The 25,901-nt window shown below is 43.3% G+C and overlaps 1 protein-coding gene across 1 annotated transcript in view; it reads left to right on the top strand.

Annotated features, from left to right (window-relative positions):
• The window catches only part of LOC121882622 (tyrosine-protein phosphatase non-receptor type 14-like), a 38,084-nt gene that overhangs the window by 4,020 nt on the left and 8,163 nt on the right, over nt 1-25,901 (top strand). The window contains exons 2-14 of the mRNA XM_042390989.1: nt 7,384-7,849; nt 9,921-10,096; nt 18,711-18,808; nt 19,956-20,023; nt 20,458-20,528; nt 20,672-20,759; nt 20,865-20,953; nt 21,126-21,213; nt 21,451-21,533; nt 21,758-21,818; nt 22,451-22,529; nt 23,747-24,216; nt 24,313-25,632. Coding sequence (XP_042246923.1) covers nt 7,676-7,849; nt 9,921-10,096; nt 18,711-18,808; nt 19,956-20,023; nt 20,458-20,528; nt 20,672-20,759; nt 20,865-20,953; nt 21,126-21,213; nt 21,451-21,533; nt 21,758-21,818; nt 22,451-22,529; nt 23,747-24,216; nt 24,313-25,632 — 2,865 coding nt within the window. The 5' untranslated portion in view covers nt 7,384-7,675. The remainder of the gene's footprint in view (nt 1-7,383; nt 7,850-9,920; nt 10,097-18,710; nt 18,809-19,955; nt 20,024-20,457; nt 20,529-20,671; nt 20,760-20,864; nt 20,954-21,125; nt 21,214-21,450; nt 21,534-21,757; nt 21,819-22,450; nt 22,530-23,746; nt 24,217-24,312; nt 25,633-25,901) is intronic.

Genomic DNA, 25,901 nt, shown 5'->3' with positions numbered 1-25,901 from the left:
CAGGCTGAAATGCTGGGCATTCCCTATCTATCACTGTCAACTAAAGCACAGTGGATACTGCTCCTGAACATGTGTTTTCTCTTATTTCCTTACAGTTTCTTTGGTTAAATTTAGGGACTGTTAAGCAGATGTATTATGTATTCTAATAGCATCATTTGATTTAGGTTTTGTTGAATTTTAGTGATTTTCTCCGCGGTGTCTTTTCACACTCTCATCTCTCCTACTTCTGTGTTAAATCATAACTCAGTCCAAAGAGTGACTACAAAGCAGTAGAAGTTGAGAAATTAACGTTTGTGAGGGAGTATGTTTACCTGCAGCTGCTGCAAATCATCTGGATGCATTAAAGGATAAAACAGACTCAGAGAATTATTAGCAAAAAAATGTGAGTTTTATCTTCTTCTACACCCATTTAGAAAGTAAAAAAATGTGCATCTTATTGCTCGGGGTGACACAAGAAATTTGCAGTGCATGCAGCATGTGAACGTGCACAAAGCCATGAATCAGGATTTTAGTTGAAGTTATTGTCTGCAGATAGCAGTAGGTTTTCACAGAAGCATGAAGTGTTATATGAAGATGCTGTTTTTCTTGAGCAGAACTTACACACTGGAATTCAGGGGGAGATGGAAGTCTGCTCTCACTTTTAATGTATTTTAACGTACAATTTCTGAAATATGCTTGGTTTTTGTGTGCAGATGTATTACTTTTTAATATATTTCCAACCCCAGTATAACCACTGGATCTGCGCAAAAATGCGTGTGTGTGTTTGTGTGTGTCTGTCAGAGATATAGGGAGAGACAGGATAGGAGAGAGAGAGCGTGTGTGACTTTGTCAAACTACAGACGAGGGCTCCTTCGCTGTCTCTGTGTCACCTCTGTGCGAACACTCTCCGTTCTATGTGTTTGTCACCGTCCCTGCAGTTCTCATGTAGTAGAGAGAATATGTGCATGCTTGAGTGTGTGTGTGTGTGTGTGTGTGTCTGTCTCAGAGATGGAGCTAGAGAGAGAGAGAGAGAGGGAGGAAAAAAAAAAAATAGAGAGCTGGAAAGTGAAAAAGCAGATGCGCTTGTTGCAAACACACCGTCTGGCCGCCTGGCTCCACCATCTGTTTGCAGCTGCTAATGTTTGTGTGTGTGTGACAGACTGTGTTTGTGTGTGTCTGTGCCTGTAAGAGAGCATACAGTATCATGCACAGTATATTGTTGGAGTGTATATTTATGTTCATTCCTTTAGGGTGAGGAAACGTTTGACTGTAAGTTTACTGTCTTTTTTTTCAGTATACATAAATGCACACACACACACACACACACACACGCACTTATATAATCCACTGGGTCAGACAGAAACAGACATGGCCAGAGTGTTGGATAACAAAGAGGGCCTTGGTGGTGTGTCCCGCTGTCTCATAGGCATGCTGGGAGAATTTCTGTGTCTATGTGTGCATGTGTGTGTGTTTTTTAAGTTCCTAAAAACTACAGTAAAAATTGTGTTTTTACCATCCAGTGAATTGTGCAGCGAGGCTCCATCAGGTTACTGTTGTGTCTTTGTACAGCAGGAGGATAAAGTCTGATGATCCAGGTTCTGTTCCCAGGAGCTGCTGTTCCTCCGACACACTTCAGCTGTATATGTCCAGGAATGTGTGTGTACCTCAGAGCTGTGTTTACCCAAAAATATCTACTGAGCTTGTCTTAGCTGCACAGTAAACCGACGGGGCAAAAGAGGATCAAAATCCTAAGAAGATTTTTGGAGGGAAACATCAGACCAAATCTGACTGTTTTGGAGCAGCGTGGGTGTAATAGTATTTTCAGATTCTTTGTTTTTAGTCCTGCTGGGCTAACAGATGGCGGGGTTACCACATAGGACAATACAGTGACTGTATAGAGTGTGTGACTGCTTGAATTAGTAGACGATTGACAGAACTGAGTGTTCAAAATGATCATCTTTTAATTGAGTTTTTCACTATTTTTGGACATTTTTTTGGACTAAATGATCCATCAGCTACTTGGAAAAAAATACCGAACATACCAAAGGAGCGGGAGTATCCAAAAATCAAAGTACCGTTTGGGAGTATTGTTTGTCCGTTGTCAGAATAAGCAACTTGAGTCCATAGCTCGTAAATAATACTGGATTTGCACCCCTGCTATTTGATCCAGGCCCGGTTTGGACTTGTGGACCAAACCGTCAAAAGAGGACGCTGTAGTAAGAGTAGTTACAGGCTATGAAGCACTTAACCCGTTTGTTTTGCTACAGCGCTCATGTGTAACAGGAGGGGTGGGTGGTGGTGGTGGTGTTGGTATTTGAGACAAGAGACAAGCAACGCAGATCAGATTGATTGAGTTACACACGCTACACTTGCGTCCTCGGCTCTCGGCGGCCTGTGTCTAATGGTCTTAGCAGTAGGCGACAAAGTGCTGTTTTGTTCCCGCTATTGTGTGGATGTGAATGGAGCAAAGCGACGGACTCACTGCCCTGAGAGAGAGAGAGAGAGAGAGAGAGAGAGAGCGAGCATACACAGACCCCAGATCAGCAGCTGTGTAGACCTGTGCAGACCACTCCGTATTTACATGTTGAAATAGTTACATACAATTTTTTTTTGTGAAAACATCAAGCAAAAGTCGCTTTTTGATTTAAAAAAAGCTACAAAATCAAAAGTTTGTGTTCATTTATTGTGATTTTCAATGATGTTTAGACAGTCAATTAGCAACTAAATGCAACAGTCTGGCTGTGGTTTCATTGTGTAATGCTGCCTGACTTGCTGGCTGTGGTGTTTGTCACAGCATGTTTTGGTTTGGTTAATTCTCAGGTGGCCTCTGTGTGCTGAATCCGCACCTGAGTGGGTAGAGAGGTGACTGGCAGCAAAACATCACACCCTGAGGGGGAAACCTGTGTCAACATTGCTTTTTAGTTCATTTTATATCCTTCTGCCAGCTGTTAACACATAGCGTCAGTTGACCTTTTGCCAAAACCCCGCCCCCCCCCCCCCCCCCCCCACCTCTTAGTTACTGGTGCTACGCCTGTCAAGCTTTTTAGTCCTGCAAAATATACATGCATGTTACAATGATAACCTGAGTAGTCACCACTTGAAATTCTTGGTCATTTTTTTGAAAGAATGATTCCTTGATATCAGACAGGCTTCTCATTTCTAGTTGGTGACCTTCAGTTTTGCCAGCTGAAATGACAACAACAACAATGGCTATATATCTGATATTATGTTAAAAGACTGAGGATAAAGCTAAATGTCCCAGGAAAATGTCAACATCCTCATCGGTTCATGATCCACAGAGAAGACATGGAAATAAAGAAACAGCATTGTTCTTGTATTGCAGTGTAGAGCTAATCAATCCTAGCATTATTAGCTACTTAATAAGGAAAACTGTAAGTAGCATAACCCTGTTTGGCTACTTACATACTTATTTTTAAACTGTTTGTTTTCACTTTTTAACATCACAAGAGGAAAAGCTTTCAGGATGAGGACTAATGTGTATGGTAACACTATGTCAGGTAACGGTGCTGAGCGTTAACTTCCCCAAATCCAATAAAGAGCAGGACAGAGCTAATGCTGTTAGCCTAAATTCTGATACAGCAGCATCCTGGACTGGCTAACACAGTTTACTAAGTTAGTAAACCCAGTTAGTTAATGATATGCTCCTTCGCTTTGGAAGCAGATAAACACAATGTTCTTGTATTTTAGGTTTCAAAAAGGCAAAAAAAAGAAAAAAATACCAACTCTCAAACTCCTAAAATGCTAAAGTTTTATCAGTCTTACCACAAAATCATGCAACCTCATCAGCCATCTTTGTTGAAATTTGTCATGTTGACATTTGGTGACGCACAAGCACAAAAATGCTTGATAAAATTAATCTGACGCCACGCTGACAGAGCAAACAGCACTGTTTGTTTAGCTACACATGGCAGCACACACAGGTTTATTAATCTAGTGTTCACTTGAAAGCATTCAGGTCTGTCAAGTCATACTAATCTCCACTAATTTGCTTTTAAAGAATGAACCTTGTGGCTCCTGCATCATGTTTGAGATCTTTAATCATGATTGATTTGTAAGAAATGTTCACGTCATCACACAATGCAGCTGCAAACAGTGATGAAAAAATGATATACTTTGTGGTGAGCACATAAGAACACACAATGACTGGAAAAAAGCTAAAAGCCCCTCTCTATTTTTTTTTTGTTTTCACCTTTTTTGCCCCTCGCCACACCAGTCTAGGGGGATGAATAAGAAAAAAACACAACAAAAGATGGGAATGGTTTCATATATATTTAGCCAAAGCTTGCTACCCTGAAAAAGAAAAACAACTCTCTTCCCTCAGTTTTCCCTCTTGCTCTCCACCGTGCCACAAAATTACAACGTGCAAATTCATAAACGTATACGCTGTTTTTGCACGCTGGAAATAAACACGACGGTCGGGAGAGAATGCTACTGCAGTGCTGTAGTGAAGTTGAAGCAGTGTTGTTTTTTTTTTTTTTTTTTTTTTTTTTTTTGCATCGAGGAGTGGGTTTGGTCCCAAACTATTGTCTGTCTGTCTGTCTGGCTTTACTCAACCACACACTCCCAACCGTGCCACTGATTACTAGTTTAGAGTTGCACTAACTGCTGTCTGGCCCCTTGGCTAACCTCTGAAGAACCTGGTGGGTGTGTTGTGATCTTGTGTGTGTGTGTGTGTGTGTGTGTTTGTGTGTTTGCGGTGTGCCCTGTTCATGCATGTCTATGTTTGTACACTACACAGTGAAAGTATGTGTCTTTATTTGTGTCTTTGTGTGTTTATCTGTATACTTGTTGACAGTGATCCCGCCGGGCCTGTGTGCTTGGGAACTTTTTTTTTTTTTTTTCGAGGGAGGTCTTTACCGTCAGCTTGTGATGTCACTTCCCTTAAGCCAGTGCCATAGGAGGGGAGGGTTAGAGAGGCTGTGGTTCAGGTCAGGTGATGGCTGGGGTCACAGTGGCCACATATCCCAAAGCAAAGCTGATTTACTCACCCACTGTAGCCTAATTATTCACTCGCTGTGGCTTTCTCACTCTGTTTTTGTGTTTTGGCATGAACGCCCAATAAAAAAAACAGAAAAAAAAAACAAAACACATGAATTAAATGATGCCACATTACAGTGTGCTGTCTCACATGGATTCAGGAGGAAGGAATGTGAAACGGCTCCCAAAGGGGCACGGCTCTTACAAAAAGCCAAACGTGAAGCAAGTGTAATTCAAGTCGTACCAAAACAACGCGGCTGTAAGTCAGCGGTTTGCAGCTTCTTGCCCTCTTTCATTCAAGACTCGCTCCCCTGTGTCTTTTTCTCCCGCTCACTCGGCCTTGTTACACACACACACACACACACACACACATACACATGCACGCCACACACACATACACGCACTTTCCTTCCTTGTGGTGCATACTTGTGTCAGGTGTGCTCTGTTTTTCCAGTCAGGGTAGAGAGGAATCTGGGCCGGGGTCCAAGCTGACTATCAACAGCACATTGCCAGAGCCCAGGACAAGAAGAAACACATCCACTCCATCTTTACTCCTCCTCCTTCTCCCCCCTCCTTTTTTTTTTTTTCCCTCTCCTCCTCTGATCACTGGAGCGTTGTCGTGCCGTATTTTGGTCTTTTCACCCTCCTGTTTGTGCTTTTTTTCTCCTCCTCGACATAAATTTTCTGAATTTATGAGGCATCTTCCTGTTTTGTCTTTCCATTTTCATGCGCTGTCTCCAAAGTGTTTGTAATGGTTTGCCACTTTCGTCAGTGTTTTTGTATGGAGAGGAGAGGTTGTTGTTTCCCTGGAGGTAAGGAGGTGTGGAGCCTTTTTTTTTTTTTTTTTGGTTTTGTGGTCTAGTTCCTGTCGAACAAGGCTACAAAGTGGCCACCACCCTTAAAATGACACCGCTTTTAGCTATTTCAATAAACACCAGCATTATCTTATACAAGAAATCCTTTGGTGACTTTGGCTAAATCACTCAGGTTAAAGCTCGTTGTTTTAGGTTAGAAACTGGCTGGTGTGTATCTCACATACAACAGGTGTGAGTATAGTGTATATAAGTGTTTGTGTGTGTGTGGTTGTCATGCCCCACTTCAAAGCTCTGTCCTCATCACATCACACAGACATGAAAGCTACTAGCTGATGACTTACCCAGAGATATGTTCAAAGTGTTCCCCAAAGACCTGTCTCAACCTTAAAACCACAGTGTGTGTGTGTGAGAGAGAGTGTGTGTGTGTGTTGGCTTTTCTTCTTCATGATGTTGCAGTAATTATCTCCACCCGGCGTGAGCCTGGAGGGGATCACGCGTTTGGTCGTGTGTGTATGTGTATGTGTCAGTGCGCGTGTGTGTCTGTTAATCTCGCGTACTACTGGACCCATCAGCCTAAAATTTTTTGTGCACGTTTATGACTGTATGCTCAAAGACCTCTTGTGGTTGCGGTGATTCACAATTTTTTTGAAACACCTTTTTTTTATAACGCCGTTCCTTATGAGCCTTTCATAAAGCTTACACTTTCATCTTGTCAGCAGTCCTCGCCATTTTACGGTATGAGTTACAACATAGCAAAAAGGCATTTTCGGCAATCAGCTTCGCTAAAAACAAGGCTGTTGCAGGCCACATATGTTATGATCCGCTAAAATTAGGCACAATACAACATGGCTTGTATTCAAATTTTTTGTATTGTGGCAATAGCTGATGAAAAGTGTATGTGTGTGTGTGTGTGTGTCTGCGGGAGCATATGCCCCACACCACTGCATCTGTGTGATCTTACACACTACTACACTGTATGCTACAATGTCTTGCACTGTGCTGTTGCTGTTGGGCAGAGAGAGAGAGAGAGAGAGAGAGAGGGAGAGGGGAGATAAAAAGGAAAGGAAAGGCCTCCCACACAGGCAGATATGAGACTGAGAAGCTCCATTAGTTCCTCAAAGCCAGCTGCCGGGTTCAGATGGATGTCTGTGCTCTGCCGTTTGATGTCCATTCATCCATAGCCTTACATCTCTGCCTCTGTCTCCCAGCTTTGCCCGACGCTGGGCCTCATGGGGCTGGACAGAGTGCAGCTGCCATAACTATAGGATAAAGCTGTCTGCTACTGTGCCATTCCTGCCTCTGCCAATGCTGTAGCACTACCACCACTGCTGCTGCTGCTGCTGCTATCGCTGGTGATACTTCCAGCTTTGCCTGCTTTTTGTTTCTGTGTGTTTATGGGAGGTAGGCAGAATGATAATATGGGGGAATATGGTGATTGTTTATTGATTAGAGCACCATGTAGCTCTAATCTGCATTCCTGTGGGCTCAAATGTGAAAAGAAAGTTTGAACAGAAACAGAAAAAGCAGTAAAGTAAGAGTTTGGTGTTATTGACAAACCTTCCTCTTTTTTTTTTTCATCTCTCCCATACAGCACCCCGTTCATCCTCCTCCTCCTCATCGTCCCTTCTCCTCCTCTCCGGACATCTTTGGGAATGGGCCAGCGCCTTGCCAGGGTGCATCTCTCCACCCGGTGGTGTGGCTGGCGTCGTGCGAGAGTGAGGGGGGCAGCGGTCAGGTCATAGAGCCTGCCTACCCCTCTCTCTCTCTCTCTCTCTCTCTCTTTCTCTCTCTCTCTCTTTCTCTCTCTCTCTCTGCTTGCTCGCTCCCAAAGTGACTTTTGACCTTCGACTCAGCCGTGACCCCGCCCTGACCTCCCGTCAGCCATGCCCTTCCGACTGAAGCTGCGGCGCACACGGCGCTACAACGTCCTGAGCAAGAACTACTTTGTGACTCGGATTCGTCTGCTGGACAACAATGTGATTGAATGCACTCTGTCAGTGGAGAGTACGGGACAGGAATGTCTGGAGGCGGTGGCCCAAAGGCTGGAACTGCGGGAGGTGAGGAGAAGTCATTCATCATTTCACACCAGTACATTGTAGTGAAAAATATGTTGATATTTGGCTTTGAGGAAATCTCTGACTGGAGGTTTGTCCTTGATAAAAGTCAAAAATAATCTACACATCTGTTCTGAATTTTTTATAGGCCTGGACATGAAGAGCTGGTAATGATGGGCCTTTGAAAAAAAAACCTTAACCTTGAGTCCAACGTGACACCCCAGTGTCTAAACACCCAAATGCTATTTCACCGGTTTTTCCACCCTACCAACAATCAAATTCTGGAGAATACAGTGAACTCTAATCAGTTGCGGGCAAGTGATCGTAAAGATACTGCATGCTGATACAAAATATCAGCTATTGTCAGCCTCTGCACATAAATATCATCACTGGAAAACTCATATCAGACATACAGAGAAAAACAAAGAAGAACATGCTTTCACATGTTAATAGATGCAATGTCAGATTATTTGTGGGTGTGCGTGCCACGCGTCTCTCCCCACCACCTCCGTGTGTGTCTCCCTGCCCTCTGCTGTCTCTCTCCTGCAGGGTCCTTGTCTGTCTCTAACGAAGCGTGGCTACCTCTATATACGTACGCGTATGTAGTGTGTGTTCGGGGCTGCTAACAAAGTGAGAGGGAGAGGGGCGGTGTAGTTGTGCGTACTCACATAGTGTTGTGGTATTTGCCAGGTGTCAGCGATGTTATAAATAAGATGGTGTGACGCCTCGGCTTCAGCGGCTGTCTACCCCGTGCATGCACGCTATCTCAGGACTCTTTTGTGTGTATTTGTGTTTATCTGAATATGCTGTTTTCATCTTTTACATCTATTTACTTGAGGCTCCGAGTATGTGTCTGTGTGTGCTTGCATGTAAGATGAAGAAGAAGAAGATGAGATTTGCCCTTGCAGCTGCAGCTTGCAGCTTTTTACCACTTTCATTACAGTAGAGGCAAACGACACCGACGAAACAGGAGGGCACACCACTTTGTGATACCGTCGACACACACAAACAAATTACAGAAAGATTTGTGAGTCCTACGGGGCTCTTGCGTGCTCATTCATTGGTTTGTTATGATTAGTGAAATGTGCCTAAATCAACATGACAGGAAATGATCTCATGTTGCAAATCGCAGCTTGCATGTTGCACATTTTGTGAAACCTGCCCCAGATCCGTATGAACAGGCCGCTATGGGATCCATTGCTTTCATCTACATTATCTGGAGCATCAAATGTCAAGAATCCATCCGAAACAAACCGGTATTCTTAGCCAGAGTAAGAATAAATGCTAATTCTTGCAGTCTAAACTGGTTACAACATTTCCAAGCTCATCTGTTGAACCCCTCACTGAACCAGTACTGTAATCAATATGTGATTTGGATGAACTGTTTTCTGAGAAGCCCACAAATTCAATTTAGTTGATCATATCACTGGAAAAGACCCGTATCGTTCTTTCTGAGTGTTGTTTTTGCTGTTTATTCAGCTGAATCATGTTTCTTTTTCAATTAGCATATCAATCTTGAGATAAAATAATAGGCCAGAGACTTGGTTTTCATTTTGATTTAGTGAGATAGGATTGTAGCCCGTTTCTTTTCTCCCAGGGTTATCTTACTGGTAATGGCTCTGGTCTAATATTTATGTTTAACAGAGTTACGCTGCTGACGTCAAAGGTTTGATCAGATTTGAGGCAGAAATATGTGCCTGTTGTATTTCAGCTGCTTATTAATCTCCTCTCTGTTCTCCTCGTTTGTCCCAAATGTACTTCTCAACTCATTTCCAATTCCCCTCCTCAATCCGTTTCTCTCCATCCCTCCAAACCCCAATTTCCCATCTCAACACTTTGCTTTGTGCATCTACCCACCATTTCCTCTGCGTCTCTCCAAGTTATTTCATCTGCCTCTTTATCTTTCACTGCATCCTGCTCACACAACTCATCTTTCATTTGTTTCCTCTTTGTACCACCTTCACTTCCACTCTCTTCTTTGCTTTCCTTCCTCTCCTGCCTCCTTTTACTTCCATTAAATCCCTTTACTTTGTGCACCACACTGACCCTCCCTCCGTCTGTCCCCTCGCTTTAGACCCATTACTTCGGTCTGTGGTTCCAAGGAAAGACCCAGGCCCCGGCCCAGCGCTGGGTGGAGCTGGAGAAACCCCTCAAGAAGCAGTTGGACAAGTTTGGCAATGAGCCGCTGCTCTTCTTTGGAGTTATGTTCTACGTACCCAGTGTCTCCCGGTTGGAGCAAGAAGCCACCAGGTAAAGAATCTCCAAACACCACCTATAAACCAAAAAAGCCAGCAGTTGTGCTCAAAGCTTTCACTCTATATACAGAACAGCGACTGCCTTTACTACCACCACTTTGTCAATTAAGTTGTATTCTGTCAACTAGCTTCATATGACAAAACTCTGCTTCTTCTTTCATGTGACTCACGTCCAAAATAGTCCATGTCATGTGTGCGTCTTTGTAAAGTTGAACTTTTAACTGTCAAAATTAGAAAAGGATTTTTTGCCCATAAATACACCAGACACAGTGAGTCTCCATAAGTAGCAGCTTTGTGCCTTGCACATGCTCACCTTTTAGTTCAATATAAGTTTAGAATCTGCCAGTTTAAAAAGTGTGAAATCATGTAAATGCACCCTTACGTATCCCATGTAGCCTAAGCCAAAATGTCCTATTCCTAAAAGACTAGAAAAGGCCTTTACTGTCCACAAATATTACTGTATGTACATAATATCATGTGCAGTTTAGCTGGAGGTATATAGTGGGATTAGGAAAGTAGAAATTGAGGTGTCTGTGATGAGTTGTGTAAATTAAACGAAAAGAAAATATATTTTATGTCAGCACCAGACTGGTTGTGATGCTAACAGTGTTATACTGACACCGATTGATGCCGTAATGTGGGAAGAAAACGCTTGTGAAAGGGTTAATGTCTACATTTTCAGACGTTGCAAAGTTTCCTCCTATTCACTATCTAATTGCACATGAGCAAATTACTTTGCATGGCATTATGGGATTCCAGGTGACACAGGTCTGACCAGAGATGCGAAGAATAGGAGGGATCAAACTTGCAAATCTGTAACTTAATGCAAAACTCTGTCTGTGGAGTCTGGTGATGACTATTATTGTAGTCTCTCTTTTGTATGTCTCTTGCCTCAAACATGTTAGATAAAAACAAAGTCTCAAAAAATGTTTGGGAGTGTCGTAAGTTGCTTATTTATGATGTTTGCTAACAAGCAGGCTACTCGTTAGCTTGCGAGTGACAGCCGAGAAGTGGCGACTGCGATGTAGTCTGACTTGTTTATTTCCAGCGGGTCTTCACTTTTTAGGCTGAATATTTGATATAAATTTTGTCTTCTCAAATCTTCTCAAACATGTGATACCCTTGCTACACTTACATCATCAACAACAGCCATTTTCTTCCCATATCACAGTGCGTGTTGTGCGCGTACATATTTGCGTATGAGTGAGTACGTTCCCTAAAAGGGCATCCAGGGGTCAGCGTGTAGTGGACAGTCATCTCAGATTGCTTCTCATACTCGCGCACATAGTGACACACAGAGACACGCAGGTCTGCCTAACACTGAGCTGCTGAATTTGTGGCTTCGCTGGATGTGGGAAAGGTCGATTGCAGGTCACAGCTTGACGTTTTGACACTAGAGTCGACTTTAAGGTGTGTGTGTGTGTGTCCCCGTGTATGAGTGTGTTAATCATTTACACTGATAACTTTCCTTTGTATTTTGAGCGGCAGGACTAAACACGCTATTTGTGCACTTACGTTGATATAAATGAAATCATCGTGTATCACTGATTGGCATGACACACTCACTCTGTGTGGTTGTGTGTGTGGGTGTGCGTGTGTGCGTAATAGAGAGAGAGTGTGTGTCTGCTGGTTTGTTCTACAGAAGCCAGGGTCTGCTCTGGTAAGGGGATGGTATTCCAGGAATCCCCTGCGGGCTTTTATGGTATGTGTGTGTGTGTGTGTGTGTGTGTGTGTGTGTGTGTATGGGGGTTATGGGGTTGAAGGGGTTATGATGGGGCCTTGGGGGCAATTTAGGGAACAATGGTCCCCTCTTTTTCTCAAGACCCCTTTTTTTTCTCTTACAGTCCCTGTACATAGTGTCACCCCACTCCTTTTTTTTTTTTTTTTTTTTTAATCAGAAGCAGATCTTCACATCACACCAGCCCCACATTTTAATTCTCTTTCCCTGCGTCTCGTCCTCCTTCTTCCTTTCCTTCAGTCTCCCTCTTTCTCTTTTTCTGTTAGTCAGGAATGTTGGCACAACCGTCCAGCGTAGGAGGCGGACCACACATTCCTCCCAGCAGAAGTGCTGGGGGTAAAGGGGGTGGGGGAATGTCTGGTTTACAAAACACACACACAGACACACACACACACACACACACACACACACGCTCGCTCGCTCACATCACACACCTCGCACACTCTCCCAAGAATCCTCTCAGAAGCCAGCTGCAGCCCTGTCAGAAGAGTTAGTCACAATACTCCACATTGTAAGAGCATACACGCTTCCCGAGGCAAACCTCTCTAAAAGCCCCGTCTCTGTTTCTCTTCACTTCAAGTTCAAAATAATCCTCACAACTTTTTTTTAATAGTTCCAAACACTTTTTTTTTAGTCAACCAGGTCTCATCAAGAGATTCGCCAAAAATCAAGAGCCTTATACTGTCAGTACTATCCTCTAAGAACTCCCATCAATCAGCGTGAACACAATAACGACTGACAGCCATCTTTTTAAAATGTTGATAATTTATTGACTGCAGGTTGATCTGGCTCAGATCCAGTGTGTGTTTTTTGCCTACACACCTGGTCTGCTAATGGGAGGAGGAAGGGGGAAGATTTGGAGACAGAGTGACAGAAGCAAAGAGGAAGACAAGTGGGGACAGAGAAAGTAAAAGTTTGGCAGCAAGACTCGGCTTTGGGTTTATACCTTGGTATTTATGTGGTTTTAGCTTGTTGCCCGCATGTGTTGTTGCTGGAACATATACATATGTATGTGTCCACATAGAAAAGTATGTTTATACTAGTGTGTAAAAACAGTGCGAGAGAGTAGACTTTGGTTTTTTGGGACATTGTTTCCTTGATATATCATTTCACAAAAAAAGGGCCCTGTTCCATGCACAAGAGCTATACTGTTTTCAATTTCTTCAGTTTAACAGCAATTAAATAATAAGAAAAAAACCCTAAACTAAGATGTTCTATTAAGTAATAACAGATTATAAGGTTTTAGAGACAAATCCATTGTAACTTGTTGCCAGACACCACAAAGACAGAGCGTTGCCTCTGTCTCCCCTGAGTAAAGGAGACTGACTGAGAACGTAATGTGGGTTTTATAATGTGGTCAGGTCTTTGAAGTTCAGTGTTTGACTGATGTGTAACCTGATACTAGATCTCCTTCTCTTCCCGTCCATCCATTCATCTGTTTCTCCTTCCCTCTCTTCCTCCCTCCATGCAGCTGTGAAAATTACCCAGAGCAGGGGGTTAAAGTCTGTGTATGTGTGTGTGTGTATGTGTGTGTGTGTGTATACTGTCTACATATTCACACCAGTAATCCAATTATCATGCAATGAAGGCAGTAATGCAAGAAAGTTGGTGCCCATGTAAACACTGAACTCCACTTATATTAATGCAATCATGCTCAGCTCAGTAATCGTATTTGTAATATGATACTGCATGTAGAGTTCTCCGCATTTAGTCAAATTCTAAACACTTCAAACACCTTAATTAGAGTTTTTACTATGTTTCGTCAAAGGTATTTTTGTGTTCACTCTGTTTCTTTCATTGGTTCATCTTTCCTTCACATTCCCAAGGATACAAACAAACTTGTGCTTGAAGTGGCACCATTACTAAGTGTTTTTATCTGTGAGAACATCTTTATACAGGCTCTGCAGTGTTGAAACGATTAAAAAAACAATGCCTCAAAGCACTAGTTTGTTGCCGTATTCACACCAAGACGGCCAGAGGGATAAACCAATGGTAACATAAGATTACCATAGGTTAGGTTTGAGACTGGGGGGAAAGGGAAACTCCTGATGTTGTAACATTAGGTGGAAGGTTTTTATGTTATTAATCACACTGTGCTTTGTAGTATAGAAACAGGTATATTGATGGAATCGGGGTAAACCCTTACTTAGATAATCAGCAACTATTTTGTGGATTTAAATGTAACTACTTCTGTGTTTGCAGTGGTTTGTTTAGAGTGTGAATTTCTCTTTTTATTTGTGTATGTGTGAGGTGGGAGGAGATCAGAATCACTTTTCTGTATGTGCCATTCAGTTGCCCAGTGCTTGACCCCTAAACTTGTACTACCTTCCATATATAATACTGACTTGTAACTAGATATATTATACGGCGGCTCTGTCTTTTTACTTTCTAAAAATTGTCTCATTTTAACCACAGAACACACACTCATCTTGCAGAAGGTGAGGTGTAGAGTGAGTGGATGAAACCCTCTGTTCCATCTGTCTCACTGATATGAAGGAGGGGCAAAGTGGCCCAGAGAGAGAAAGTGAGGAACCTAAACAGAGAGCTGTTGACGGGGAGCGAGGCCAGCTGGCCTCAGCAGCCCCCAAGGCTAACAGCACCAACAGCCTTGAAATCCTAGCTTTGTTCAGCTAGTTATCACTAACACGCACACACACATTCACTCACACACATGCACAAACACACAGCTGTACTCTGTTCTGCCCCTTGCTGATTCAACACATTTCAAAGTGAAATCCTCCTGCCTCCCACACAAGCCGTCTGGACTCATCCTGGGGCTGAGGGGGTGGTCAGGGTCATACCACTGCAGAGGTGGCGGGGGTGGAGGAAGGGGGGGGGGGGGGGGGTTGAGGCATATGTACACACACATACACACATTCATGCATGCATGCACATATGCTCGCAGGCTTGTTGTCCGGGCCACTTGGACATCTGGCAGCATGTCTTGAGCGGGGCTTGAACATGAGTGGGCATATAAAGGGCTCTTTGTGCCTGTGTGGCTGCCTGCAGTGCCAGCAGAGCGCTCTGCATTGGTGGAAGTCACAAGTAACTCCTAGTAAGGAAAGGTTTACCTCATGTCTATCCACGTATATTAACCTGCCGTTGCACCACGGTGATGTCATAGTGACATACGTACATGCCAGGTGTGTGCCGCTATAAGGACGTCTTGTATGTGCAGGCTTACAAGTAGGATTCTATGTGACAGGAGCATGATACTGTATACTTAAAAAACAAATATTAGAAATGCTTTCTTGTACTTTTAGTCTATATAAAGGCTCGTTACCTAATTTTAATACATTTTAAGCGTATATTAACGCAAATTACATTGACACATATTTTCTCACAGCCATGCAGGTAATTAAGGTTTTTTTTGTCCAGATTTCTATAGATCTATATAGAAATATATGATAATATCTGACGCAACCCTAATACAATGGAGGTTAATTTCATTTGTGGTGCTTGCAGCAATGAAAAATGACTTTTACAACAGCAACATATCTTTCCAGAAACAGTGTTCCTGTTACTCTGCATAACCTACAAACATTTCATTGGAACAACTTTTTACCAAAGAAATGGTTATGAGCATAACTCACACAGGTTCATTACAAAAATATTTTTGACTGTGTAAACCCTGTTCAGGAATATTAGCTGTACTTTGACAAGCTATGCTATGTTATATTTTGCAGATCATTATCTGCAAAACATATATGAGGACAGAATTGCCTTTATGTTTTTAAATATTCAGACATGAATGGTGCCTTTTAAAGTGGATGTATATCTTTCTGGAATGAAATCCTTCAATATGCAGCATGTGGATTTCATATGTGGGTAGGATAATTTCATACACAAACATTTTCCAGACGCCTGTCAATGTTTTTTAAGGCTCATACACAATTCAAGCTTTGTTTGGCTTTACATTGTAGTTAAATTAACTTAAATATGTGCTTGTCTGGGGTTTATATTAGTGTTGGACAATAAACCTGATGTATCAAATTGCAGACATAAAGAATCTTTCACAGACCGAAATAAATGTACTCAAATTGCAATTTTAAGTAAATGTCTATGAACTAACAACAGCCACAACAACCATGGACATCTAAACAGAAGAAGCATCCAATCTGCCAACAGCTCAGCATGTTTAACTGGTCATATTGTAATTGAATGAGACAAACATTTAAGAAGTAGTATGTTTGTATTAAAAATGTTGTAATATTTATTGTGATGGGGTGAAATTAGATAATTTATCTTGATAGATATCATATCGCCCAGTCCTAGTTGTGCTATCATACAGAGAACAGTCTTCATTGAGATGAAATTGGTGGCTAAGGGTGTTAAAGGGTGTTAATTTGATATAAGTCTGAGGGTCGTGAGATGGTAAACGGAGGAGAAAACTGGAAAACATATTTCTAATGCTTGTTTAAGACCTTTTACTTTGGTTTATCTTGTGAATTTTGGGCTCTAAGAGGTTGGGAACCGCTGTTCTATAAGATGTTTCGTGGCTGTTTTGTATAGTTTGGGCTCTCCCATGAGCACACCCTGAGACCTCTCTTTACTGCCTTTCACTGTCACGCTTTCACTTGTTCATAGTTATTTCAACAGTTTACTGTCCGCCTCTTCACCGCTGGCCTCATGCTGTTACCATCGAACCTCAGAATGAGAACCAACCACCGTCAACCTCAACATTTCCCCAGACCCCATACAGAGAACGCTGGGAAAACATGGAGCGTTTGTAAAAACAAAGTCCACAATCATTTGAAGGGTTTGTGTCCCGCGAGGCTCCTCCCCTCCCAACCGCATCAAGCCCCGCCCCCCGCTGCAGCCGTGGTGGTTGGGGTTGGCTAATTAGAGGGTTGCCACGGGAACGGAATGGCAGCTTAGCCAACGGGTGTAATGACAGGGTGAGGGAGGAGGGCGGGGTCAGATTATAGGCCCGGGAGTACGTTGAGAGGAGCTCAAAAAAGAAAAGAGCAAGAACAAGTGGGGGAGAGGGGGAGAGAATGTGAAAAAGAATATGAAAATGAAAGATGTGAGGAGGTAAAGGAGGGCAAGAAACTCTGAGAGTGAATTAAAAGTACAGATGGAGCTAAACAGTAGAGTACATGTCAGAAAAGGTGTCTCACAGCCCACATTGGAAAGACTCAGCCCATGGTCACCATGGCAACAAACAGGAAACGGTGTGCAAGTTTTATGCAGCTGAGTCTGGTCACCCTGACAGTTTTCTCTCTTTCCTCCTGTGTGGCCACTCCATTCTTCAAAAGACAAACATTCAGTTGGACCCGGGCTAAAAGTGGACAAAAGGAGCTCAGAAACCTAAGGAGCGCTGTGTGTTTCAGCCTCTTGGCTTCAGGACTTTTACCACTTTTGCCTCTTGGCTTTGGGACTTGTGTGAAGGCTGCAGTGGCCGCAACAATCTGAACAGTGTCATCATATCAGCTTACACTCGGCAAAACCACCATTGCTCAAAACCACAGTGCACTGAGCCCTGGTTTGCCTCACAATTATAAAGCTCTTCTTTTGTCCAGCTTGTGTTGGTCCTACCTAAGATTAAACCCTGTCCTTATTAGAATCAGCTCAACATTTGGCCTCAATAAGACATGCTTGCTGTTAACTAAAAATTTACTTAACTATAAAATTGTGTTGTTTAGCCCCTACTGGTATACATTTGGCATTCCTCTCAAGTCAAAAATGAGTCATTGGTATTTCAAATAGAGGTGATTCACTCATTCCTTGCTGGGATTCTGCATCAGGCTTCTCTGGCATTGTCTTAAGCGGCTAATGCTGTTGCCAATACTGTCTTGACGCATACTTTCTGTTGCACAAACCAGAAGCAGAGGAATACGTCTCTCTGTGGTGTCTCAGTGGATGTTTGCAAGCCTTCAGTTGCTAATGCGCAATGCCTCGAGCACAGCTCCTCTTACTTTCTTTGGATACAAGTGTTGAACTGAAACCCATCATGTTTTCCAACTCAATTTTATATAACTGGTGTTCAGAGACTTTGTGGCTATTTGGAAAAATAATATTTAGCACCATCTGAATTCTGGTGAGTTTCTTGAAGCTAATAAGAATGCTATGATACCACCCACTTAGTCAGATTTTTTTGTACAGTTAAGCTGGTAGAAGGGCTGTGGTATGCAGTCTGTTATGTAAAAACATGACTAAGAGTCAAAAGAAAAGTTTAGCTCTTATACTTAGAACGAACAAAGAAATTTACCCCCAGGGATTAATAAAGTACCCACCTACCTACCTTACCCTACCCTACCCTACCCACACACCTACCTACCCACCCATCCTACCCTTCCCCACCCAACTACCCTACACACCCCTACCCTACCCTACCTTACCCTACCCGCACACCTACCTACCTACCTATCTACCCACCCACCCTACCCTAACTTACCCTTCCCTACCCTACCCTACCATACCCACCCACCTCTACCCTACCCTACACACCCAACCACCCCTACCCTACCCAACTACCCTACCCACCCTACCCTGCCCTATCCTATCTTACTCTATACTAACCACACACCTATCTATCTACCCACCCACCCACCCAACTAACCCCAACTAACGAACTGCTAACATGCTCATATTTAGCTTGTATAATGTTTATCATTTTTTCCATCTTTGTTTAGCATTTTAGTATGCTGACATTTGTTAATTAACACTAAACACAAAGTACACCTAATGGGCTAATGGGAATGTCATTAGTTTTGCGAGGATTTGATCATAAAGCAAAATTGGACAAACTACCATTACGATGTTTCATAACAATACATCCAATAGTTGTTGAGGCCATGCTAATATAGCTGAATACAGCATAATCTGAATAACCATTTCCTCTTTTTCTTTTCTCTGTGCTTCTTTCCAGGTATCAGTATTACCTGCAGGTGAAGAAGGAGTTGCTTGATGGACGTCTCCACTGCACAGTAGAGCAGGGGATCAGACTAGCTGGCCTAGCAGTACAAGGTAAGACACACAAACACACACATGCATGAACAAACAACTCATGCGAATAATCTACTGGAGAGAGACAGACAGCACAAGAGAGAAAGAGAGAGCACAAACTCACACTTTCTCAGGTCATCTTGACTTCACTACCTAATATGGCTGCATACCACGGGGAGAGCCCAGTCCACTTGAGTTCCTATGGTATCAGTCTTTACACACACACACACACACACAACCTCACTCCATCTCCTCGATCTTGCTCCTGGGTGCTGTCTATGTCTCAGGGGGAATGTAAACAGACAGTTAGCTTATCGCTAGCTCCAAGGTTAGCCTCAGCAGCATCAGGAAGACCCTTATCTGTCGGGAAGTGAGGATCCCTGGCTACACCTCTTTTTGTCCAGCAGACAGCAAAACAGTACTTACGATGCACTTACAGGCCCTATCTGGACGCCTGAGCATGTTGTGGAGGATGAGACATTTATTTCTGGTAATACTTAACAGTGAAGTAGGCAAACTCCTGATCCTGACAAGGGGTGAGTAAGGAAACGAAATCAAGGACTAACTACTAAATAGTAACAAGTAGCCTCTGATTACCTCTGAATCAAAGGTTTTAACTTATAGTAGAAATATAGTGTTATCATAGTACATTACTTTGTATCCCTAATGTGTAACTGCACACATATCCTCCCTAGAAATATTATATAACTAAAAAAACTTATTTCATATAATGTAGCAAGCCATAAAGTTACTGCACATTTTGTAGTTTTAGCTACTTAGCAATTCAATGGTCATCAACAGTCTTGATATCAAAATATATTACAAAGGCAAAGACAAATATGTTGTTTTTAAAATTTATTGTTGGAATACATTGGAATATTATAAGTGTGTAGAAAAGGAAAATATGAAGTTTTAGCTTGGTGTTAATTGGAAAGACTGTAATAATCCTGACAGGTTATCCTCTCATGTGATGATCTATATAGATTGAACTTTTTAGAAGAAGGCCCATAAATACCAGTTGTCAGTTCTGTTTTCAGTGTTATTCTTGTACATTACCCTAAAATATTGAGTTCCCAATGTCTTAGAATAACAACATGATGTGCAAACCTTACATTCATACATGCAAAAATCCTTTGTCTAATAAATTATAAATGTGTGTGTTTTCTAGCTGACTTTGGAGACTTCACTCAGTTCATGTCTCAGGACTTCCTCAGGGAGTACGTGCTCTTTCCAGTGGTGAGTCCTCAAACCTTCACTGCTCAAATATGGACAGTATGTGTGTGTGTGGGTCTCTATGTGTGTGTTGCCTGAAGGCACACATTCTTGTGTTACCTGTGTACCTCCTCCCTCTGCATACCTGATTGACAGGCAGAAAACAGACAACGACTGGATCAGAGTGACAGTGCGGCAGAGATAGAGATCTTGTGAAAGAATACCAAATGTATTACAGTAATGAAACATGATTTTACTCTGTTACAATATGTTCTTGTTCTTGTTGTCACTGAAACTCATCATTTCACTTTTTCTTCACCTCCATCACTTTTCTCTTCTCCTTCTTCTCTTTTCCCCTAATCCTACTCCTACTGCCTCTCCTCCATCGGTGCCCTCCTCTCTTATTTTCTGCCTAATGTTTTGCTCTCTCTTTTTTGGTTTGTTTGTTTATTTCTCAGAACTGGCATAATGGAGAAGAGGTGCTGGAGGAGTGGACTCAGAAAGTTGCTGAGGAGCACAAGAGTCACTGGTACTGCCAGCTTCATCTTTATATATATATATATATATATCCGTGTGTGTGTGTGTGCATGTGCACATAATAAAAAAAAGAGAAAATATCTATAAACAAGAAGATTCTTAGTGTCTGGTACTGTTTCTGTCTGTACTTTCCAGTCGAATGCAGGCAGCTGAAGCAGAGCTGCTGTATATCAAGGAGGTAGAGAAACTGGATGGCTTTGGCCAGGAGAGCTTTCCTGCTAAGGTAGATAAATTACCTCCACCCTCCTACACACACACCTCTGGAGAGTATGCATTGTCTTTGAGAAGACTTTTAAGTGTCCATGCACTATTTTCCCTTCCTCTACAGGACAACTACACCAACGATATATTCATTGGCGTGTCCTTCATTGGAGTGTTTGTCAAACACCGAAATGGCAGATCCATCATGCTCCACAAGCAAGTCTACCCTCATTATTTATCTATTTTCTTTGCATGTATGACCTTTGACCTCATCGGTGATGAAGGAAATTTAATGTGAACAAATGAAAAGATGCATGAAAATAATCTGAATTTAGTTTATGCAGGAAAACTCAATGTGTTTTTTTGTGTGTTTATTTCCGTGTGACAGGTGGAAGGACATTGGTACCATCGCACACAACAAGTCAGCCATCACAGTGGAGATAACAAGCAGAGATGACACCATCATTTTTCACATGGTGAGTGTTGTGTCTGCAGGTGGTCTCGGCACATATACACACACACACACACACACACACACACACACACATGCTTCGTACAAGGTTTCTAGTGGGAAGTTCAACAACAAAAAAAAACAACAAACACATTCCTGGATATTCCTTCACACAGAAAAAATCAGTCTTGATTTACTATAAATGCAACTGCTGTGTTAATTTAGAATATCAATATTTTTCTCTCTGTGTCTCTATGTGCAGGAGGATATGGAAATGGCCAAGTACATCGCTCGCCTTTTCACGGCCAGACACAAGTTCTACAAACAGAACAAGATCTGTGCAGAGTGAGTCTCGAGGCCACCCAGGGAGGACAGCTGAAGGCCATTAGAACATTTATAATCAGCATTATCTTTGCATAAGCAACATTTCGCTTGTAAAAGTTCAGGAACCATTTGAAGGTTATGAAATGAGTGTAATACCAAAAACAAATGGTATATTTGCTAAATTTAATGTTCCTTTCTAGAGTTCATGGGTGAATTCATCTGCTAATGCATCTGTTTCTCTTTAGGCCGACTCACTCACCTGCACCACTCAGGAGGCGACCCACCTGGACCCACCGCCTCTCTCTGGTACTGTCAGCCCCTCACAAGTCTTTCCTCTCTTTGATATGATTTAATATCACTGGTTGTTGAGTTCTGTTTGTTATTACCTCTGGTCTGTATAAATGAAACCAGAAGCTAGAAGACAGAGAGAGAATTTGGGAGGGAAGTCAGAAAAGGCTGTGGTTAGAGATCTGGTCCCATTCTTCCACTCAGGGCAGCTCTTAATTGTGCCATGGAGTCTTGGTTTTAATGTTTTGGTGGTGTGGTGGGTGTTGTTGGAAAGTTTGCAAGGGTGTTGCTTGGACTGATTTCCGGTGCGACAATGAAGGCAGTGATTTGTGCGTCTCCCTCCCTGCTGCCCAGACAATGGCTCAGCTAAATGTGGCACAATAGCTGTTCAGTCAGTCCACTCGAGTGCTCAGATGTCTGTCTGGAGAACCACAGGCCCTGGCGGTTGACAACTGCATGGCCCGAGAATAGGTCGAAGTCAACCATAGTCACCTGTTGTGTAGATGTGTCGAAACAGAATAAAGAAAGTAAAGAAAATTAAACCTCTGTAGAAAAATAAAAGTCACATTTCAAGGACACTTTAAAGGCTGTTGCTGATAACTTAATTAAGTATAACAATGTCCTGCATCCTTATGTTTGTCTTCATTTAGCCGCGGCCCCAGTCCTGTAACTTCCAGACAATGCATTCCCAGTATGGAGAGCATTACCAGGACACACAGAGCTCTCAAGGTACGTGCAAAAGACACACACACACACACAGACAAACGCATTCAGACTAAGCTTCAACCCCTCCAGCTCACTGCTTTAACCTCTATGATTTAAGATGTCACCCTCCCTGATAATAAGTGAAGCATTTGAATGGAGCTAATTGTGTCCTTCCCATCAGTCGTGTGACTAAGAGAGCTCATTTGTACTTTAACAATCTCCCAGCCAATTAGAGCCCAATGTTTGGGGCGCTGAGCAGTGACCTCATCTGTGCTTCGCTCTTTCATTGACTTGTTCACACACTCACCCCGCCTTATAATCCAAAGAGCTTCACTCATGTCGGCTTGACAGTAAAACAGAGTGAGTGGAAAAACATTCTGGGTGTGCTACTATGCGTGGGTGTGAGATCATTCTGGAGTGAGACCTCAGGCATCGCAGCATCACATTCTGTTTGTGTGGACTTAGATTATGCACGTCTGCCCGCTTGTGGGCTTGAGATAGTTTCACACGAGAGAGAATGCTCGATTTGTTGAACAAACACGCACACCACTTGGTTTTGGTGGGAAGAAAATATTTCAAATCTGTAAAAAGAAAACAACTGTGCGATCCAATACAACAACTCTGCAGTAAATTCTACATTTACGAAGCTTATACATTTTAAGACTTTGTTGACATTGTCAGAAAGGTGATAATTCTAGTTTATCTTTATTATTGAGGTGGTTGTGGGTGGTGGTGCACTGAGGTGCATTATATTGAATGGTGTTTCTAAGATATTGTCGACTCCATTAATATACATGAGGTGAGCAAAATATTAGGAACACTTTTCAATATAATGCACTCCAGTACATCACCACCACCCATTACGACTTCAACAATAAACATGAAATAGAATTATCACCTTTCTGACAATGTCAACAAAAACTGAAAATGTATAAGCTTTGTAAATGTAGAATTTATGGCAGAGCTGTGGAGTATATATATACTGTATATATTGTATATATTCATAGTTTTTAGATTTTTCAATGAGGAAGAAGGATTTGTGCTTTTAGGAGTTTTTTACTTGTTAATTCAACTTGTTTTAAAGAAAAAACATGTCAAATTACATGTTCAAAGCAGAGTACATGTCCTAAAACATGCCCGGAGGGGATCTATAAATGGATTTAGCACATAAATGAAAGCTCTTTGCCATTTAGGGTTTTGCTCCTCTTTGATTCTTTCTTCCTCCCTCTTGTGCTCTTTAGACAGCATCTTCCATGACGACCCCTACTACAAGTCAGAGACCAGTCTGGACCACTGCCCGGTGGACTTTCCCTTTCGTAACGGCACTGTGCCCAATGGAAGCATGTACAGCAGCCCCAGCCTGAGCTCCCTCAATCATTCCCAGACTTTCGTCCCACCCTCGCCCATGTCCTCCAACCTCAGCATCCCTGGCAGTGAGCTCATGCGCCCGGACTACATCCCCAGCCACCGCCACAGCGCCATCATTGCTCCGTCCTACCGACCCACGCCCGAGTACGATGCTGTTATGCGGCAGAAGCGGCGCATGCTCCCAGCTCATCATGACCTCCACAGCCAATCGCTGCGTAGTCTGAACATCAGTAATGCCTGTGCTTACCGCCAGCCTGAGGCTCTGGTGTACAGCCAGCCAGAGATGAGGGAGAGGGCCCCTTATCATGGCCTTGGGCCCAGCCCAGGACCTTATGCCCCACAGGTATAGGTGGATGCTCTGAATATATTTTACTACACCTGTTTGTTTCTTGCTCATTACTGCATTTCATACTGTTTCTTTGTGACATCTGCCTTGCAGATCAGCTACAGTAAGCCAGTGTCCCATGGCCCCCATCAGGGAGGACCAGCCAGCAGCCAGGGGCCCTGTCATTCACCCTGCATTAATGGAGGTGGAGGCAGTGGTGGTGGTGGAGGTGTAGGAAGCTCAATCTCTCACACTGTCAGCACACCTGAGCTGGCAAATACCAAACAACAGGGGGCAAACGCGGGAAGCTATGCAGCTACAGCTAACATGCTGAGAAACCACATGTCACGGCCTCCTCCACCTTACCCTTCCAGCTCCTTCCGCCCGGCCACCAGCACACCGGACCTGGCCAGCCACCGTCACCGCTGCATCGGGGGCAGCAGTCCGGAGCTGGTTACCCGCATGGTACAGCTGTCAGTCAAGACCTTCCAGCCGGACAGCTCAGCCGTGGTGCACCAATCCCTGCAGGAGGTTAGTGAACCGTTAACTGCTGCTGCTAAACACCGCTCCACCCTGGGTAAGAGACACAGCATGGAGGTGATCAGCAGCATGAGAGGAGTAGGAGGTGGGATGGAGGGCATGGTGATGAAGGGCATGAATGCTCCGCTTCATCGGAGGAATACACTCAGAGAACATGTGATGCCCCCTCAGCCTCAGTCCATGTCTCAGCCTCAGCCTCAGCCCCAAACCCCTCAGCCACAACCCCAACCTCCACCTCAGCAGCCAAAAGAGTTGCCTATGCAGATGCCTGCCCAGAAAGCACAAGAAACGTCTGTAACGCCACCGGGGCCCGTGGCCTACCAGCATCAAAAGACTCTCTCCAACGCTACCATGCTGATCCACAGCAGTGAGAGTGAAGAAGAAGAGGAGGAGGAAGAGGAGAGTCCTGAGTTGGATGTTCAAATCCCAGGTCTCAATGAGGAAATCAGCATCAGTGCTCAGCTACAGGCTGCTCTGGCTAAGCTGCCCAACAAACCCCCTCCAGAGTACCCTGGTCCTCCCAGACCTCCTAGCAATGCTCAGATTCGTGCCCACACCCACAATCACAACCACACCCACCACCGCAACCATAATCAAGGACCACAGGGCAACCAGGGACCAATGGACCCAAGCCAGGCCCAGGGCCGGGCACTCAAACCCGGGCACAGCCAGGGTGGTTGCGGGCCTGGAGGTGGTGGTGGTGCAAGTGCTGGTGGGACACTGACCAGAGGGGACCAGGGTGGGGTGAATGGAGCCGTTTTAGGCCCATCTATTTCAGAACCGGACCTGACCAGTGTGAAGGAGAGGGTGAGGAAGGAGCCGCTCAAAGAGAGGCCAGTGTCGGAGATGTTCTCCTTGGAGGACAGCATAGTGGAGAGGGAAATTGCTCAGAGGGTAAGACATTCTATTTTTTTATGATTTAATTTTAGCCAATGTCAACAAATTTTATATTAATACATGCTATTTATCACATGAGGAAATGATTCAACAGCAATATTAATTGTTCCTGTAGCCAACTAGGGTTGGATATGCACACTGTTGACACACAAATAGTAACATAATCAACAGTTTAATTGATAATGATCGTAATTTTTAGTCACAGCCCTACTATTTATATACAAATATTACTGTATGTAAGCATTAATTATATTTAATTGTATCTC

Source organism: Thunnus maccoyii, chromosome 17 (genome assembly GCF_910596095.1).
Source record: "Thunnus maccoyii chromosome 17, fThuMac1.1, whole genome shotgun sequence".
In the NCBI taxonomy this organism is placed as follows: Eukaryota; Metazoa; Chordata; class Actinopteri; order Scombriformes; family Scombridae; genus Thunnus; species Thunnus maccoyii.
This window is presented reverse-complemented; position numbering and strand designations above follow the sequence as displayed.